Here is an 18341-nt window from a genome sequence, read left to right on the forward strand (position 1 = left end):
TGGACGGAATGTTGCACAATGGCAAACCATTCACCCCCAGTCACAGATCTGGGTTTAATCCATCGTTATTTTGCTCACCAAGCCACCCCAGTTCAGACATGGCCAAATGCAAATCAGTCTTGACCCTGTTCCTCATGGGAACAGTCCAGCCCGAACTGCCAAGCCATGTCTTCCCTGGACCGGAATCAATCATCCTAGGAACGGTGTCTGGCTATCAGCCGTCTTCAGCCAGGATAGCTTGACTCCAGTGGCTTAGTGAGCACGGGACCCACGTCTGGGCATACCCTTCCCACATAGGGTGAACAGCAAAACACACAAGATGATAGACTGAATGCATATGGCCATGTCTGAACTGGGGTGGCTTGGTGAGCAAAATAACGATGGATTAAACCCAGATCTGTGACTGGGGGTGAATGTTTTGCCATTGTGCAACATTCCGTCCATCATCTTGTGTGTTTAGCATGTGTAGCACCCATGGTATCAAATGCGCTTCTGGATACTCCAAATTTGACGTTGACATTATAGTTTATTAAATTAAGACCAAGACAAAAAATTGAATATTCCATGAATCACACATGGCGTTCATGGTGATCTAGGACTTGAACACATTGACACGGGGACTTGATACCCCAGAAAGCCTTCAATGCAACATACTATTGAATCCAGGCACTTTTACCCTTTTGCCTGCAACCCCTTAACTACACACTATCGCTTTCAGCCCCTCTCTAGTTAGAAAACTCTGAGCATCCTGCTCTGAGCTTAACAGTAATGCATGGACTTAAAAATACGATACAAATATTCCAAAATGTTGTGTCAAGGGAAAATAGGTTTTGGAAGGGGGATTTTATTTGATTTGCTCCATTCTTATAACATGGAATTTCCCTTCCTCCATCCGTGCAACATCTCTGGGGTCTTTACTTTTTGTAATATTATTTGCGGAGATGCTGGGCTAGAGACACTCACCACTGAAGCTAGTGGGAGCCAGCAGTGTTAAGTACCATTTTGTAAATGTACGGCTTTGACCAAGCTGCTTTTTAGGTTTCTGTTTTGAGAGCTCAGCTGTCATACTGGCCTAGAGTGGTCATTGGGTCTGTATCTTTCAGCCATTATCTTTCTTCAATCAGCCTGTTCCAGACTTTAGCTTAAACCTTTGTCAATCACTTCTTGGCTAAGACAAGTGCAGTATTCATATTTCACCTAATGGTATTAGCTGGTGGGTGCATCCTTCCACCATAGTGCTAGTCTGGAACTGCATGAGAGACTATGTTACAGCTATAGACCTCTCTGTCCCCTCTTGCTGGCTCTCTTCCATGCGTCTTGCTCTAATGTGCTAGCTATGCATACATAAGCACAATAAATCCAGCCATATTGGCTTTGCAAAGCTTGCAAAGCTTGATACATTTGAATTCAGCCTCCTGGATACTTCCATATATGCTAAAAATGCATGCGTAAACACATTAAACCCAGACCTATTGGCCATGCCAATGATTGATGCATTTGAATGCAGCCTCCTGGATACTTCCATGCACCGTGAAGGATAGAGGGTAAGTCCTAAAGATGTTCTCATGCCCCAGGCCACTGAATGAGCAGAACCCTACGCTCGCATGACAGCAGGACTTTGGGTAAAGCCATGCAGCAAAAGGCAGATACCCTACCTGTCTTAGTAGTCACTTTTTCTTCTCTGGAACAGTAAACCAGGTATGTGTTTACATAACGGCCTTATCGTGGGCCCCAGGCAATAAAACACTTGACACTTTACATGTAAGCAATGCTTGACTGCCTGCTGTCTCTACTCCTGGAGAGTCAAGTGTACAAATGAGACAACTTGTTTATTGAGCTGGAATGAGATGGGAACCTAGGCTCTGGAGCAGCAATAATAAACAACAGCATTCACCATGTCAGGAATTAGAACTATTATGAACACATTAGGCATGGCATTTACAAACTGTCATTGGAGAAAGTGAGCTATGTATTTGTGTGTTCAGTGTTGGAGATCGAATAAAGGTATTCTTTTGTTTTTCTTGATCCGAAATACATTGCTCTAGGAGACTGTGAAATACAATCGCACTTACACCTTAATGAAAATCAGTTAATGTCAATCACTAAATATAAAGTAACATATAATTTATTTTTGAACAACATAAGTGTCCTATAAAACAGTGACTGAAAGAAGATATTAAAGTTGAGAATTGTATAGGCTTTAAGAGGAGCCAAATATTCTTTGTTAAATCAATTAGCAAATAAACGAATGCTCATAAGGAGATGTCAAGTGATAAAAGTCACTGATAATCAGAATCTCTTAGGATATTAAAACCATGGTGGCCAATGTAATGAATGCATTTACCCAATTGTGTCTATTGGGATTAAGAGAACTTCTTAGATAATTTTCTGTAAAAATATTAACAAGCTTACCTGACATTAGATGGCAGAATTGTTAACAGATACTATTTACATCTGTGCGTCAAAACATTGTACACAGAAATTATTACTGAGATAAAGATCTGGTCCTGAATGTCATTTGTAGAAATATCAAAATTTTGTCCCGATCAGTGTAGATATCCCATTATTTACTCCGATAGAGTAATATTTTTGTGGATGATGTTTAGGCAGTGGCAGCCGGTAAGTACAAGATGCAAAAACAACAATTGATGGACAGAATGCAGAACAATGTCATACATTCACCCCAGTACAGAGATCTGGGCCTAAATCCATCGTTTTTTTGCACTCCACACCACCCCAGGTCAGACATGGCCATATGCAAATCAGCCTTGACCCTGTGCCTCATGGGAACAGTCCAGCCCGAACTGCCAAGCCATGTCTTTCCTGGACCGGAATCAAGCATCCAAGGACCGGTTTCTGGCTATCAGCCGTCATCAGCCTGGTTAGCTTGTCTCCAGTGGTGTGGAGAGCATGGGACTCACATCTGAGCATACCCATCCCACTCGGGGTTACAAATGCAAAAACAACAATTGATGGACAGAATGCAGAACAATGTCATACATTCACCCCAGTACAGAGATCTGGGCCTAAATCCATCGTTTTTTTGCATTCCACACCACCCCAGGTCAGACATGGCCATATGCAAATCAGCCTTGACCCTGTGCCTCATGGGAACAGTCCAGCCCGAACTGCCAAGCCATGTCTTTCCTGGACCGGAATCAAGCATCCAAGGACCGGTTTCTGGCTATCAGCCGTCATCAGCCTGGTTAGCTTGTCTCCAGTGGTGTGGAGAGCATGGGACTCACATCTGAGCATACCCATCCCACTCGGGGTTACAAATGCAAAAACAACAATTGATGGACAGAATGCAGAACAATGTCATACATTCACCCCAGTACAGAGATCTGGGCCTAAATCCATCGTTTTTTTGCACTCCACACCACCCCAGGTCAGACATGGCCATATGCAAATCAGCCTTGACCCAGTGCCTCATGGGAACAGTACAGCCCAAACTGACAAGCCATGTCTTTCCTGGACCGGAATCAAGCATCCAAGGACCGGTTTCTGGATATCAGCCGTCATCAGTCTGGTTAGCTTGACTCCAGTGGTGTGGAGAGCATGGGACTCACGTCTGAGCATACCCATCCCACTTGTGGTGACAAATGCAAAAACAACAATTGATGGACAGAATGCAGAACAATGTCAAACATTCACCCCAGTACAGAGATCTGGGCCTAAATCCATCGTTTTTTTGCACTCCACACCACCCCAGGTCGGACATGGCCATATGCAAATCAGCCTTGACCCTGTGCCTCATGGGAACAGTCCAGCCCGAACTGCCAAGCCATGTCTTTCCTGGACCGGAATCAAGCATCCGAGGACCGGTTTCTGGCTATCAGCCGTCATCAGCCTGGTTAGCTTGACTCCAGTGGTGTGGAGAGCATGGGACTCACGTCTGAGCATACCCATCCCACTCGGGGTGACAAATGCAAAAACAACAATTGATGGACAGAATGCAGAACAATGTCATACATTCACCCCAGTACAGAGATCTGGGCCTAAATCCATCGTTTTTTTTGCAATCCACAAAACCCCAGGTCAGACATGGCCATATGCAAATCTGCCTTGACCCTGTGCCTCATGGGAACAGTCCAGCCCGAACTGCCAAGCCATGTCTTTCCTGGACCGGAATCAAGCATCCAAGGACCGGTTTCTGGCTATCAGCCGTCATCAGCCTGGTTAGCTTGACTCCAGTGGTGTGGAGAGCATGGGACTTACGTCTGAGCATACCCATCCCACTCGGGGTGACAAATGCAAAAAAACAATTGATGGACAGAATGCAGAACAATGTCATACATTCACCCCAGTACAGAGATATAGGCCTAAATCCATCGTTTTTTGCACTCCACACCACCCCAGGTCCGACATGGCCATATGCAATTCAGCCTTGACCCTGTGCCTCATGGGAACAGTCCAGCCCGAACTGCCAAGCCATGTCTTTCCTGGACCGGAATCAAGCATCCAAGGACGGGTTTCTGGCTATCAGCCGTCATCAGCCTGGTTAGCTTGACTCCAGTGGTGTGGAGAGCATGGGACTCACGTCTGAGCATACCCATCCCACTCGGGGTGACAAATGCAAAAACAACAATTGATGGACAGAATGCAGAACAATGTCATACATTCACCCCAGTACAGAGATCTGGGCTAAATCCATTGTTTTTTGCACTCCACACCACCCCAGGTCAGACATGGCCCAATGCAAATCAGCCTTGACCCTGTGCCTCATGGGAACAGTCCAGCCCGAACTGCCAAGCCATGTCTTTCCTAGACCGGAATCAAGCATCCAAGGACCGGTTTCTGGCTATCAGCCGTCATCAGCCTGGTTAGCTTGACTCCAGTGGTGTGGAGAGCATGGGACTCACGTCGGAGCATACCCATCCCACTCGGCGTGACAAATGCAAAAACAACAATTGATGGACAGAATGCAGAACAATGTCATACATTCACCCCAGTACAGAGATCTGGGCCTAAAGCCATCGTTTTTTTGCACTCCACACCACCCCAGGTCAGACATGGCCATATGCAAATCAGCCTTGACCCTGTGCCTCATGGGAACAGTCCAGCCCGAACTGCCAAGCCATGTCTTTCCTGGACTGGAATCAAGCATCCAAGGACCGGTTTCTGGCTATCAGCCGTCATCAGCCTGGTTAGCTTGACTCCAGTGGTGTGGAGAGCATGGGACTCACGTCAAAGTTCAGCCGGCAGCCGGGAGCCTGCGCATTCAGCGCATGTCTAGCTGCTGGCTGTCGACCTGAAAATAAAGTGCGTCTGTCAGGCTGACCTTTGCTCTGCCTGACAGACACTCTTTATGTCCAAAAGGTGCGGAGGCCTGGCCCCTCCACCTTTATGGATGGATCGCTGCTGCATTTCGGACTCGATATGTATGTCCATATCTGACAACGATATTTGGATACCACACGGCTGTCCACAGAATGCTCGAATGACACTTCCGACCCTGGTGTCAGATTTACTATTCATCTTTTTCTTCCTTGGACTTTGGTAGGATTTGCCAGCAGACAACAAAATACTGGGAACTGTTGTCTTAGGTCAACCGTGGTCCTCAGTTAACTGAGGGGTGGGTAGGGCTTTAAGTGGGCTGGGTCTCAAGGGGTCTGAGCACCAGCAGTTTCTTAAAGGGTGCCTCAAAACGGGTCTCTATCGGGCTCTGTTTTGAGCCCTGGCACAGACGGTCCGTTTTTTCCCCGGACTGCAGTGACAGCAGTTTGCTGTCACTGCAGTCTGGAAAAAAGTGCCAGGGCGCAAAACAGCCTGATGGAGACCCGTTTCGAGACAGCAGGCACATCGATGTGCGCTGCCCACACTGCTCACTTCTCACTAGTGGAGAAGTTATGGCATGCAGTAAAGCCAGGTGAGCTTTATGGGGGAAGGGAAATCCTTTAAAGATTAATTTTCTTTCTGGATTTCCCTTCTCTTTCTGAAACGCAAGAGCAGCAATATCGTGGTAGGGTCACCAGGGCTTTAATTGGAAGCTTTTTCAAAATTATATGTAATAAGCCATAGTTGTAGTTTTTTTTATCTTATGCAACTAATAACCATTGACAAAGCTAAAAGTCCTTACTTGTTGTAGGTATGATGTTAATTGTTGTATCACAAATCTGGATGCAATGACAGAAACAGCAAAATACAAGTCGGGCGGCACACTATGCTAAAAATATATATATATATATTTATATATATGTATACATACATATATACACTATTTATTGAAAAGATTTAAAAACAATTTTTTTTAAAAAAATAATTACATATACATCAAATCAATTAATACATAAAAGTAATACGGCGAAATATACAGTAATAATACAGGAGAAATCACAAAAAGACAATAAAATCTGTCTTATATTCAGTTAATTTAGAAACAGTTGGTTCAACATAAGGTTTAGACACACTTCCTCATCCCTTCATGAATGTTGACCACTTCAAATTTAACTTGCAATAAGGCGTCGACGCGTTTCGGCGGTTCTTAAATTATTCTAACCACCTTCTTCAGGACAAATTAATATAACTTCTCCTTTTTAATCAGCATAACCCATATTTTCGCACATATGTGTCGATATATGGTCATGGGTCTCCTTGTAATTCTATATCGAGGACCCTATTTAGACTAAAAAACTCCTCTGGGGTCCGTGGGGTTACTTTCTTATTTTTCCCTCACTCCCCGGGGTCAGACTTTAAATATTTCCTTATATCATGTCCGTGGATGACGTGCTATTTCACTTTCCACTGAGGTTGTAAGCCACTTCTTGATTTTAAGGGTCCTTACTTTAAGGTTTGATTCCTTTCTAGTTCGTTTGGGTTCTCGCCGCGGGTACTGTTGGTTTGTTACTGGTTTGTTACTTTTGTTACACGTTGCAACGTGTAACAAACTAAACAAACGAGGCCGGACGGGGAAACACAGTGGACCAAATAAAAGTAAGTGTTTTTAAGCCACGCCATTAATTACACTGGCCACGCCCCTTTGAGAGACCAACCAGTTTTTTCATCCCACTTAAAGCCCTGGGGGTGGGCTCTTCCAACCCACACGTGCAACGGACACCTGGTCAGATACACTACCATAGATTCCTTTTTTATGTTTATCCGGCATCATCAGTTCTTACACTCAAAGCACTGTAAAAATATACTGCTAGAACAAACTTTAGCCGTACTTCTTTAATAAACTACAGAGGTAAAGGATGAAAGGCGTAGCACACACATCAGCAGTGAAGACAACTCACTGAGTTATCTGAGAGGCTAATGATGACTTCTACACTAACAGTATCTTTCTATAAACACTGGTTCTCTGTCATAAAGTTATTTTGTGCCCTAAATGTAAAATCTCTAGCAGGTCGACCTTCGGACATGAGAGGGCGCTGCTGTACTTTGCTTCAGAGGATGCTTTTCCCATGTCACTAAATCGAGCTATACATTCCGACCCATCTTGGCACACTTAGTTTTAGTTCGATGATTATATAATTATTGATGGACTATTATGAACCTCACTTTTGTAACGATAGGCAAAGTATTTAAGTATCTCATTCAAGTTGTTTTTTTGCTTATAAGTATGAGTTATCAAATAACAGGGCGTACCCACGTTGTTTTGAATGACCGTAATAAATTAGAGGCGTGGCCAAGAACAACATTTACTCTTACCCTTTCATCAAAATTAAAACGGCATTCAGAGACGCGAGGTTATACATACCATAGCCAGAGCCTGCTATGAATCTGATATGAACCAGAGCCTGTAGCCCTTCTGTGAGTCTCCTGTTAGCCAGATCCTGTTGCCCTTCTGTGAGTCTCCTGTTAGCCAGAACCTGTTTCCCTTCTGTGAGTCTCCTGTTAGCCAGATCCTGTTGCCCTTCTGTGAGTCTCCTGTTAGCCAGATCCTGTTGCCCTTCTGTGAGTCTCCTGTTAGCCAGAACCTGTTTCCCTTCTGTGAGTCTCCTGTTAGCCAGAACCTGTTTCCCTTCTGTGAGTCTCCTGTTAGCCAGATCCTGTTGCCCTTCTGTGTGTCTCCTGTTAGCCAGATCCTGTTGCCCTTCTGTGAGTCTCCTGTTAGCCAGAACCTGTTTCCCTTCTGTGAGTCTCCTGTTAGCCAGATCCTGTTGCCCTTCTGTGAGTCTCCTGTTAGCCAGAACCTGTTTCCCTTCTGTGAGTCTCCTGTTAGCCAGATCCTGTTGCCCTTCTGTGTGTCTCCTGTTAGCCAGATCCTGTTGCCCTTCTGTGAGTCTCCTGTTAGCCAGATCCTGTTGCCCTTCTGTGAGTCTCCTGTTAGCCAGAACCTGTTTCCCTTCTGTGAGTCTCCTGTTAGCCAGATCCTGTTGCCCTTCTGTGTGTCTCCTGTTAGCCAGAGCCTGTTCCCCTTCTGTGTGTCTCCGGTTTGCCAGAGCCTGTTCCCCTTCTGTGAGTCTCCTGTTAGCCAGAGCCTGTTCCCCTTATGTGAGTCTCCTGTTGGCCAGAGCCTGTTGCTCTTCTATGATTCTCCTGTTAGCCAGAGCCTGTTCCTCTTCTGTGAGTCTCCTGTTAGCCAGAGCCTGTTGCCCTTCTGTGAGTCTCCTGTGAGTCAGAGCCTGTTGCTCTTCTATGATTCTCCTGTTAGCCAGAGCCTGTTCCTCTTCTGTGAGTCTCCTGTTAGCCAGAGCCTGTTGCCCTTCTGTGAGTCTCCTGTGAGTCAGAGCCTGCTGTGAATCTGCTGTGAGCCAGAGCCTGTTGCTCTTTGGTGAGTCTTCTGTGAGTCAGAGCCTGCTGTGAATCTGCTATGAGCCAGAGCCTGTAGCCCTTCTGTGAGTCTCCTGTGAGTCAGAGCCTGCTGTGAATCTGCTATGAGCCAGAGCCTGTTGCCCTTCTGTGTGTCTTCTGTTAGCCAGAGCCTGTTGCCCTTCTGTGAGTTTCCTGTTAGCCAGATCCTGTTCTCCTTCTGTGAGTCTCTTGTGAGCCAGAGCCTGCTGTGAATCCCAGCTTGTTATGAGCTTCACAGCTTTGACTTTGGCATGTAACCTCACGTCTCTGAAATCTGGTGTGCTCCTAAGCCACGGTCATGACTCACATTTTGCCGCCACTCTTTCCTAGCAATGAGGTTACATTTGGTAGATGGCAATCTGATGCCTCCGACTGATGATTGGAAGGCGGCTGCCTAGTACTGTCTTGCTATAGTTTCATCCTGCGAGCTTCTTGCGCGCTCCAGCTGCAGCTCACCTCAGGCCTCAGTCCAGGTGATCGCAGCCTACCTGGACACTCACTCAGTTCTTTTTATAATCGTTATTGTATTTATATAGCGCTTACTACCCCGTGTAAGCGCTTTTCGGCAAGTAGCACGATACTCCAGAACCCAAAAGGTTTAGTGGTGGATTAGTATAGGGAAATATGAAATTAATTTCAGCGGTGGACATTGAGTCTGTTAGTTGGATTGAATAGCATGATGGAGAGATAGAAGAGAGAAGGGTCTAGAAAGTGTTATTTAACGAGAGATGTTCCCACTCATTATCATATTCACATCTATGTACGTCTTTTTGGGAGCCTCTTGGTGTTCTGTATGGCGTGCCAGACCCCACACCCGCTCTTAGTCCTTTCTCGTGAGTTTAACAATCTCCAGGCTTCCATCAACGTGCATTTAGCAGAGAGTTTCATGCCAGTGATTTGTGTTTGAGACTCCACTCTCCCGGAACCTTGGTAAACCCTTTAGTAGGGATACAGTTCTGCATTTAAAGAATCTCAAGTCCTATAACATGGACTTTAGAGGACAAAGTGGCACTTCCGGTTTGATGCCTCCGTGCAGTTTTGCACCGCTCATGCTGGCACCAGCATTTGGTACCTCCAATCAGGTGAGTCTTCTGATGGAGAACATATGTTCTAAGACAGAAGACCCGCCTCTACCTACTGTCACTGACAGAATCACGACAACATTCACTCAGTGATCATTTATTTTTTATAAATGTATCTCCACTGAGGGGTTGTGCAACTTCATCCAAGAAAATCATTTAGCTTTCTTCCCACTTTCAAAACTACCTGTACCATCTTACTTCGCAGAAAATGCAATGTTAAGTACAGATTGGTGGTTTAAAATAAGCATACACACCATTTAATCTCAAAACAGTGCAACCAAAATCTTATTTACATCTGCCAAATGGTGACGAACAAAATAGAATGAGAAGAGTGATAAAACATGGTATTGTTTTTAATAAATGGTAGTTAATATATTTCCTCCCGAAAATTGACCCAATGGGCCTGAAACTTTTGTCTTAAAGCTGTGTCCCCAAAGCCAACTGTGATGAGTACCAAAAAGATCACACCTTTAAAGATGCATTGCTTGCACATGGGGTTTGGAGACTCTCCAAGGATCTGTGTGACTGGCTGCTCTAGTAATTTATGTTAAGGTATATTATAACTGGGACAAGTGGATTTGTCAATCCCATTCCATGTAAGTATGTAGAGCCACTCAGTAAATGCTTTCCCCCATATTGTTCTGACTGTGAGGGTTGCCGCCGCAATATGTTTTACTGGAATTAAAAAGACAACCATCCAATGAAAATGAAAAAATAACATGGTGTCTGTTATACTGTGCAGTGGTGTTGATAGTTATTCTTTCTCTTTTAGGACGAGGTCAAACTCCCATCGAAGTTGAGCATCAGCAAAACTCTGAAGGACGCCGAGAAGCAGGAAGAAGAATGTGACGATAATGTGAACGAGGAGCATGCCGAGGACGAGCAGCGAATCCAGCTGTCCTCGGACGAGGAGGTGGAAATTGAAGAGATCATTGAGGAATCGCGGGCAGAACGCATCAAGAAGACCGGTATGAAGAAGGTGGACGACATCAAGAAGGCCTTCTCCAAGGAGAAGATGGAGAAGACAAAGGTGAAGACCAAAGAAAACCTGGAGAAGACCAAGCAGAACATTGAGAAGACCCGGCACACTCTGGAGAAGAAGATGAACAAGTTGGGTACTAAGATTGTGACCGCCGAGCGGCGGGAGAAAATGAAGACCTCTAGGGATAAGCTGAAGAAGTCCTTCACACCTGACCACCCAGTATATGCCAGGTCAAAGACGGCGGTCTACAAGGTGCCACCCTTTACCTTCTACGTGAAGAAGGTCCGAGATGGAGAAGTGGAAGTACAGGCCACTGAGATGGTGGAAGTTGGGGGAGAGGAAGGAGAAAATACAGAGCTCCTGAGGAGGAATGAAAGCCCTGATCTAAACGCACTGCTGGAGATCACAGAGGATGCAGATGCCGTGCTAGCGGAAAAGAGCGACAGCGATTAGGTGGGAAGGCCACCAAAGTATTTCCTTGGGACAGCTGAATTTTTATAATCTTTCACATTTCAAGCCTCTGGCTTTGCACCAGCGAGATAACGAGAAAGTGTACACAATGCATTATATTAAACCCATTGAAGCTAATTTCTTATTTCCTTCCCCAACCAGGTGCATTTATTTCTGTTTTAGCCCAAAGAGACTTCAGGAAGGTTCTGTAAAATGTCCTGTGTTCTTTCAGTCCTGAAAATAATGTGGAAGTCATTCCTTCTGTGGGCTGGCTGGCCGCTTCGTGGGTAGCGCGTCAGGATGTACATACTTCCAAGGCCCATATACTCTGTGAAAGTGCTAAAACCTGGATAAAGGAGACCGTGCCTGTACACTAACCTTTCCTAAGCAATAGGAACGTGATGTCAAGGTTACATTCTGTTTGTTGGAGTTGTCATCTCATGCTATTCCATTTAGTCGAGTGGGTCGAAAGCAGAGTCCATGCGGTGATGGGGAGTAGATGTGTCCAGTATGTTTAACTAATATCTCCAAGGAATGCGCATCATGGTGTTTCCATCACAAACAGAGTCTTGTACGTAATTGTTGGAGAGAGACAGGTGTCTTACTTAACACAGTACCCTATTTAGACAGGAGAGGCTCATGCCTTTATAGACATAAGATAAGTGAGATTGATATTCAAACCAGCTTCTAGCTTGTTGTTGCTTTGCTCCATAGACCATACCAAAATACAACACGCCTTAAGGCTGCTCTTTATAAAGCTGATGTTTCTGGTCCGCCATTTATTATTTCAGGGCTAATGTGAGGTAGAGGCTTACAAAATTAAAAAGAAAAAATACATTGTTCATTAAAAGCAATTTTGTTCAATTAGAGTGCAGATGTCCATCCTGTATTGAGTTGACAAGCCTCGGTGCCTTGTGTCACCCATGTTGGAGAACACCTTGGACAGATCTGCAACCATTTCCACCATTCTTCAAAGGCAGGCAGCCTGGTCTTAGCCTTGACAACTCCCTGCACTGGTCCTCCTGGGCTTATAGAGCATCTTTTGTAAGGATCATCCTTCGCATGATGGCAGGAGGGTACCACCTTGGGTTGAAGCCTAGACTTCACGATAACGACATCAGCCTTTGAAGGTCTTCTTGGATCTCCATGGCTGCCAGTGAGTATAGGTGCTAAACGCTCCGCACTTGTTGGGTAGTGTCGTATGACAGTAGATTGAGGTCGATAATATTAATCGACAATAACACTGCATCCTGTACATCGCATTCGACTACATCGTCATGGCAAGCACATTATTATTACTAAGGTTTTTTTATCAGTCTCTTAGAGTCACATTAGAGAAATGTAGAAAACTTGAGTCCTACACTACAGCTTTAGGCCTGGCAAGGGTTATGGAAAGCACAATACAACCATACAATATCTTAAATATGGCATGACAAAACTCTGTCATCCCTCTGGCACTTAAATACACTCCCCTGCAGTGCCTTGACCCAAATATAATCCCATGCAAATAATGCTTATTCTGTACTTAAACCCTTCAACATAGCACCAATGTGAAGCCCACCGTGCTAGCAAGCAGAGCAGACTGTGACATAAGCAGCCACTTTCACCTTCTGAAAAGATGGCTGCACAGTTGATGACCACTAGATGTTCATTAACGTAGGCAGTCACCACCTGAAAATCAGTACGTGAAGTAAGCGCGCCTGCTATGGGACATTCTGCGTAACATTCTGTGTAAGTTTGTGTTCAGATTGGTAACTCTTTGAAGAAAGATACTGACAAATGGATCAGGGTTTTTTTTTAGGAATCCAGACCGACAAGCAGAAACACAAGTAACCAGATAGACACTTTGACATGAAATGTTCATACTCCTCATTAAAGCCTCTGAGCACCAGTGTCCATGCCAGGCAAGCAGGTACTGTTTTGGTGGCCAACCCCAGACCTGAATTCACAGTATTTCTGTCTGTTGCGCGGTAGTACAGAAGCAGTTTGTGAGCACCAACGGAGAGCGACAAAACCAAGAAAGTGACATATATAAGAAAAAAAGTATTGATTGAAGGTTCGGTATCCAAGACTGTTCTCTGGGTGACAACGCGGTATTGTGCTATTATCAGCGCTGATACCTTGGCCTACGGACATGCTGTGTGACTGCGGTATTCACCTGGTAGAAATCTAAATTAACACTGACCAATTAGCTCAATGATCAGAAGAGGGGGAGGGTAAGGTATCACTGATCATAGTTCACAAGTATCCTTTGTGCCAGTGTGTTGGGCGCTCCGCACAGTGAAGATTAAATATGGCGTCTCCAGTCGTCACTGTGTTGGGCGCTTCGCACAGCGAAGATTAAATATGGCGTCTCCAGTCGTCACTGTGTTGGGCGCTTCGCACAGCGAAGATTAAATATGGCGTCTCCAGTAGTCACTGTGTTGGGCGCTCCACAAAGTGAAGATTAAATATGGCGTCTCCAGGAGTCACCGCATTTCCCATTCAGAAAGTAACTTTGACATCAGAAGGCGAACGGTCCCATTGCTCGGTTCCCCTGTGTATATCCCAGCTGTTGCCGTCATCTATGTACCAGCTCAGTAGCAGTATTATGCCAAGCCCTCTGTACGCTTACCCCCCTCTGTCTGTCTAGCTGTAGCGCAGTCTGCCTCACAATGATGACGTCACACCTTTCGGCGCATGACAAGTGCCCCACCCTCACGTGGGTGAACGAGAGAGCTTCTTTATATGTGCACGGAATAATTGTTTAATGTCTTTCAACACTGTCATGTGAAACGGAATAAAAACCACAAAAAATAAATAAATAATTAAAAAATCGAAAAAAAAACTGCTGTACAAATTGGCTGGAATGTTTGTTGTCTCCATTAATGTTTTCAAAGAAAGTGTGAAGGAAGAGTGACACAAGCCGGGCAAGATTGGTCACACGAGCAACCGGACAAAGCTCGAGGGGAGTAGGCTGGTGAAGGCTCTCTGGTGTAATTCCACCTTTAGAACCCAGGGGTAAAAGTATACTTGCCAACATTTAGGAAGACGAAAGAGGGAACTTTTGAAGATTTGAACAAAAAATCGGGGTTAGGGGGGCTTTATTTTCCCCACTGTCTTATATTGAAGTGAATGTAATTTCAAGCTGGAGGCAGCAAAATTAGCGATTTTTGGTTTTCCAAATTGGGAGTCTCCAGCCTGAATCAGGTGTGTTGTTGTGTATACAAGTAGCTTCCCACGTGTGCGCACACAACTCTGCTGTGCCCTTCAAGAAGTGGTTTCTTGTGTTTCTCCAGGGATGCCTTCCGAATATTATAATACTGGATGACCAGAATGTCAAAAACTGCTTCGACGGTACATGTCCGCACGTACAGCCTAAAAGGCAGCCGTACCATCTCCACGTACCAGTCCTGGGCTTTTGTGAGATAACCTAATGCATTATGGGTCTTGTAGTCTTGTTTTGCTTCCATGTAACTGTGTAGGTTAATGCATCTGAAGTCAATGATTTGCAGGTGAAAATTTCAGGACTGGAGACAGATTCCATAATGAAGTAACCTAGAATGCCAGCTCAACTCATCTCACCCAAGCTCCTCCAACACAAGTAGCTCCTGATTTTTCATGCACATCTACTTAGCAGTGGGTGGGGCGCAGGGGCGGCTCCTGCGCTAAGGCGGAGGAGCATCGCCACACTAAGTGGAAAAAGAAAAAGAAAATGATAATAATGCAATGTTAATAACGTTACAGTATTATAATTTTTTTCTTCTGTAAGGATCGAGCCAGGTTGGGGTGGGGATGGGCTTGTCACAGGAAGAGGGAGTAGGAGTGGTTGCTGCTGCACCAAGTGCGCATGGCGGTTTGGCTGACTGTCTTGGGCCGGCCAAACCGCCAAGCGCACTTAGCATGTTCTCCACCGGCTGTATTATACAGCCTGCTTGGAGAACATGCACAGCTTCTCAGTCCCTGTCTGAGTATCGATCCACGGCGCTCAAACAAACCACGATCCTGTTGTCATGGTGAAAAGAGCATAGTGATTGGCTTAGGGGAGCCTGCGAGAGTGGGTGCTGCCGGGATGCAGGAGAATAGCGAGGACACAGGCAACGACAAGGTAAGTCTTCTTTTTGTTTCTAAAGGCCCCCCTCACCACCGTTTCCACCCAGCTACCACTGGTGGGGTGGGAAGGTATTAGGAACGAGGCAAGAAATTAGATTAGGAACAGGTGTGCTTTAGATGCAGGTACATTTATGTACAAATTATGCTTTTAGTATTATGTCACTCAAGGTCAATAACATCGGTCGACCAATAGTAATATTGTATCCGCTACATCAACCTAACTTGGGACAGCCCATCTGGCCCTACGACTCAGAATGTGGGCCACTCTTGTGCAGGTCAACACCAAAACTTCACACCACAAGGGTGAATGGGATGCAGCAGAAGGGAAGCAAAAGCTACATTTGATCTAACGAGACACGGTGGCTCAGATGTCTCTTGCATAAACCACAACAGGCCGGGGTTGGGGCAAGGATTGTCAATGCTCTTTGAAAAGGTGTACCTGGAATGTGAAATCTGACATATACGTGGCTGTTCAGGACTTTCAGAGGCACTGGCCTATCACTAGAACTCTTAATTACCTTATGGGACAGTCCAAGAGCGAGCCTGACTAGGATGATGCCATGGAGACTTGAGGCCTGATTCGCAAAGCGCCTCACCTCGGCACTTGTGGCAGAGGCCCTGTAGTCATGGGGGCGTCTCTGTTGCACTTGTGGCGGAGGCCCTACAGTCATGGGGAAGTCTCCAAAACTCGTGGTGGAGGCCCTGTAGTCATGGGGGAGTCAACGTAGCACTCATGGTGGAGGCCCCACAGTCATGGAGGAGTCTCCACAGTACTCGTGGCGGAGGCCCCATAGTCATGGGGGAGCCTCCGTAGCACTCGTGGCAGAGGCCCCACAGTCGTGGAGGAGTCTCTCTAGCACTAATGGCGGAGGCCACACAGTTGTGGGTGAGTCTCCCCACTCGGGCAGAATCTGTGCAATGTTCTTATTGCGGATAATACACCCCGATTGTGGAGACTTCCCCACGACTGCGAGGCCTCCACCACGATTGCTGCAGAGACACCCCCACAACTGCGGGGCTTCCGTACAAGTGCTGCAGAGACTCCCCCACAACTGCGGTGCCTCCTGCACAAGTGCGGAGGCCCTTTGTGAATTAGGCCTTGGTGTGCCATATGAACTACCCTTGAACAACCCTCCTCGGCTGACACCTTGCAGCTGAGGCAGTATGAGGAGCAGGCACTGCAGCTGGAATCACGTGATCACTCTTCAAACGGAAGAAGAGAGACTTCAGAGTACTCATACACAATGTTAGAAACACATAACGGATCTATGATGTTACAACGCGTTATTTTACAACGCGTTCCGTTACAACGCAGATTTTACAACGCGGGATCCATTACAACGGATGTCATTACAATGCATGTCATTACATCGCAGGTGCTATTACAACGCATGGCATTACATCGTAAATATAGGTAAGTTGACTTTTTTTTAAAAATGTTATTTAGTTTATTGTAATTAAATTTTTTTAAATATTTTAATTAAAAGACATTTAAAAATTGTCATTAATTTAATTTAATAAAATAATATCTATTTAATAAATGTAAATATAATAAAAATTGTAATTAATTTAATTTAATTAAAAAATGTAATTAATGTAAAATAATTAATTTAATTTATTAAATATATTTCATTTAATTTAAAAATGGTAAATATAATTTAATTATCCCTAAAGCCAAACCCTGCCCTAAAACCTAAAAACACCCCTGTACCCCAAAACCCAAACCTTGTCCTAAAACCTAAAAACACCCCTGTACCCCAAAACCCAAACCCTGCCCTGAAACCTAAAAACACCCCTGTACCCCAAAACCCAAACCCTGCCCTGAAACCTAAAAACACCCCTGTACCCCAAAACCCAAACCCTGCCCTGAAACCTAAAAACACCCCTGTACCCCAAAACCCAAACCCTGCCCTGAAACCTAAAAACATCCCTGTACCCCAAAACCCAAACCCTGCCCTGAAACCTAAAAACACCCCTGTACCCCAAAACCCAAACCCTACCCTGAAACCTAAAAACACCCCTGTACCCCAAAACCCAAACCCTGCCCTGAAACCTAAAAACACCCCTGTACCCCAAAACCCAAACCCTGCCCTGAAACCTAAAAACACCCCTGTACCCCAAAACCCAAACCCTGCCCTGAAACCTAAAAACACCCCTGTACCCCAAAACCCAAACCCTGCCCTGAAACCTAAAAACATCCCTGTACCCCAAAACCCAAACCCTGCCCTGAAACCTAAAAACACCCCTGTACCCCAAAACCCAAACCCTGCCCTGAAACCTAAAAACACCCCTGTATCCCAAAACCCAAACCCTACCCTGAAACCTAAAAACACCCTGTACCCCCAAACACCTATACATATACTCCTATACTCATATTTATTTAAAAAATTACTTAAAATAATAAATATTAATTTATAATACTTAAAATAATAAATATTAATTTATAATATTTAAAAACATAAATAAATATTTTTATTTATTTTTATTTATAATTAATATTAATTAAATCATTTATATAATATTAAATAAAATTAAAATAAATTATATACTTACCAATACTTACGATGTAATGGTATGCGTTGTAATAGTATCTGCGATGTAATGCCATGCGTTGTAATGCCATGCGTTGTAATGGATCCTGCGTTGTAATAGCTGCGTTGTAACAGCATTACGACGTAAAAGTTGCGTTGTAAGTGATACACACCCACATAACATGATCTAAAATAAAACATGAGCCACTTCAAAATGTTGATTAGGGTGTTTCGTAACAATGGTTGGTGGCAGGAATACATGCTGACACTGTAAGTTCGCTGGGGGATTTATGCAGAATAAGGTAGACAGAAGTGAGCACACACAGATACAGACCCCACTAGGAGCAGATGTGATCAGTGGATCAACCTTGGGGCATATTATCAAGAACGGCGTTAAAAATTATCGCGGGTTTAGCGTCAGAAAACTGCAGCTAAAGCGGCGATAATGGACTTGATAATATGCCCTTG

The 18341-nt window shown here is 44.8% G+C and overlaps 1 protein-coding gene across 1 annotated transcript in view; it reads left to right on the forward strand.

The window, feature by feature from the left end:
- The window catches only part of CAVIN1 (caveolae associated protein 1), a 142269-nt gene extending 128192 nt beyond the window's left edge, over positions 1 to 14077 (forward strand). The window contains exon 2 of the mRNA XM_078645388.1: positions 10591 to 14077. Coding sequence (XP_078501514.1) covers positions 10591 to 11253 — 663 coding nt within the window. The 3' untranslated portion in view covers positions 11254 to 14077. The remainder of the gene's footprint in view (positions 1 to 10590) is intronic.
- The last annotated feature ends 4264 nt before the right edge of the window (positions 14078 to 18341 follow it).

The sequence above is a fragment of the Lissotriton helveticus genome, chromosome 5_1 (assembly GCF_964261635.1).
Source record: "Lissotriton helveticus chromosome 5_1, aLisHel1.1, whole genome shotgun sequence".
NCBI lineage: Eukaryota > Metazoa > Chordata > Amphibia > Caudata > Salamandridae > Lissotriton > Lissotriton helveticus.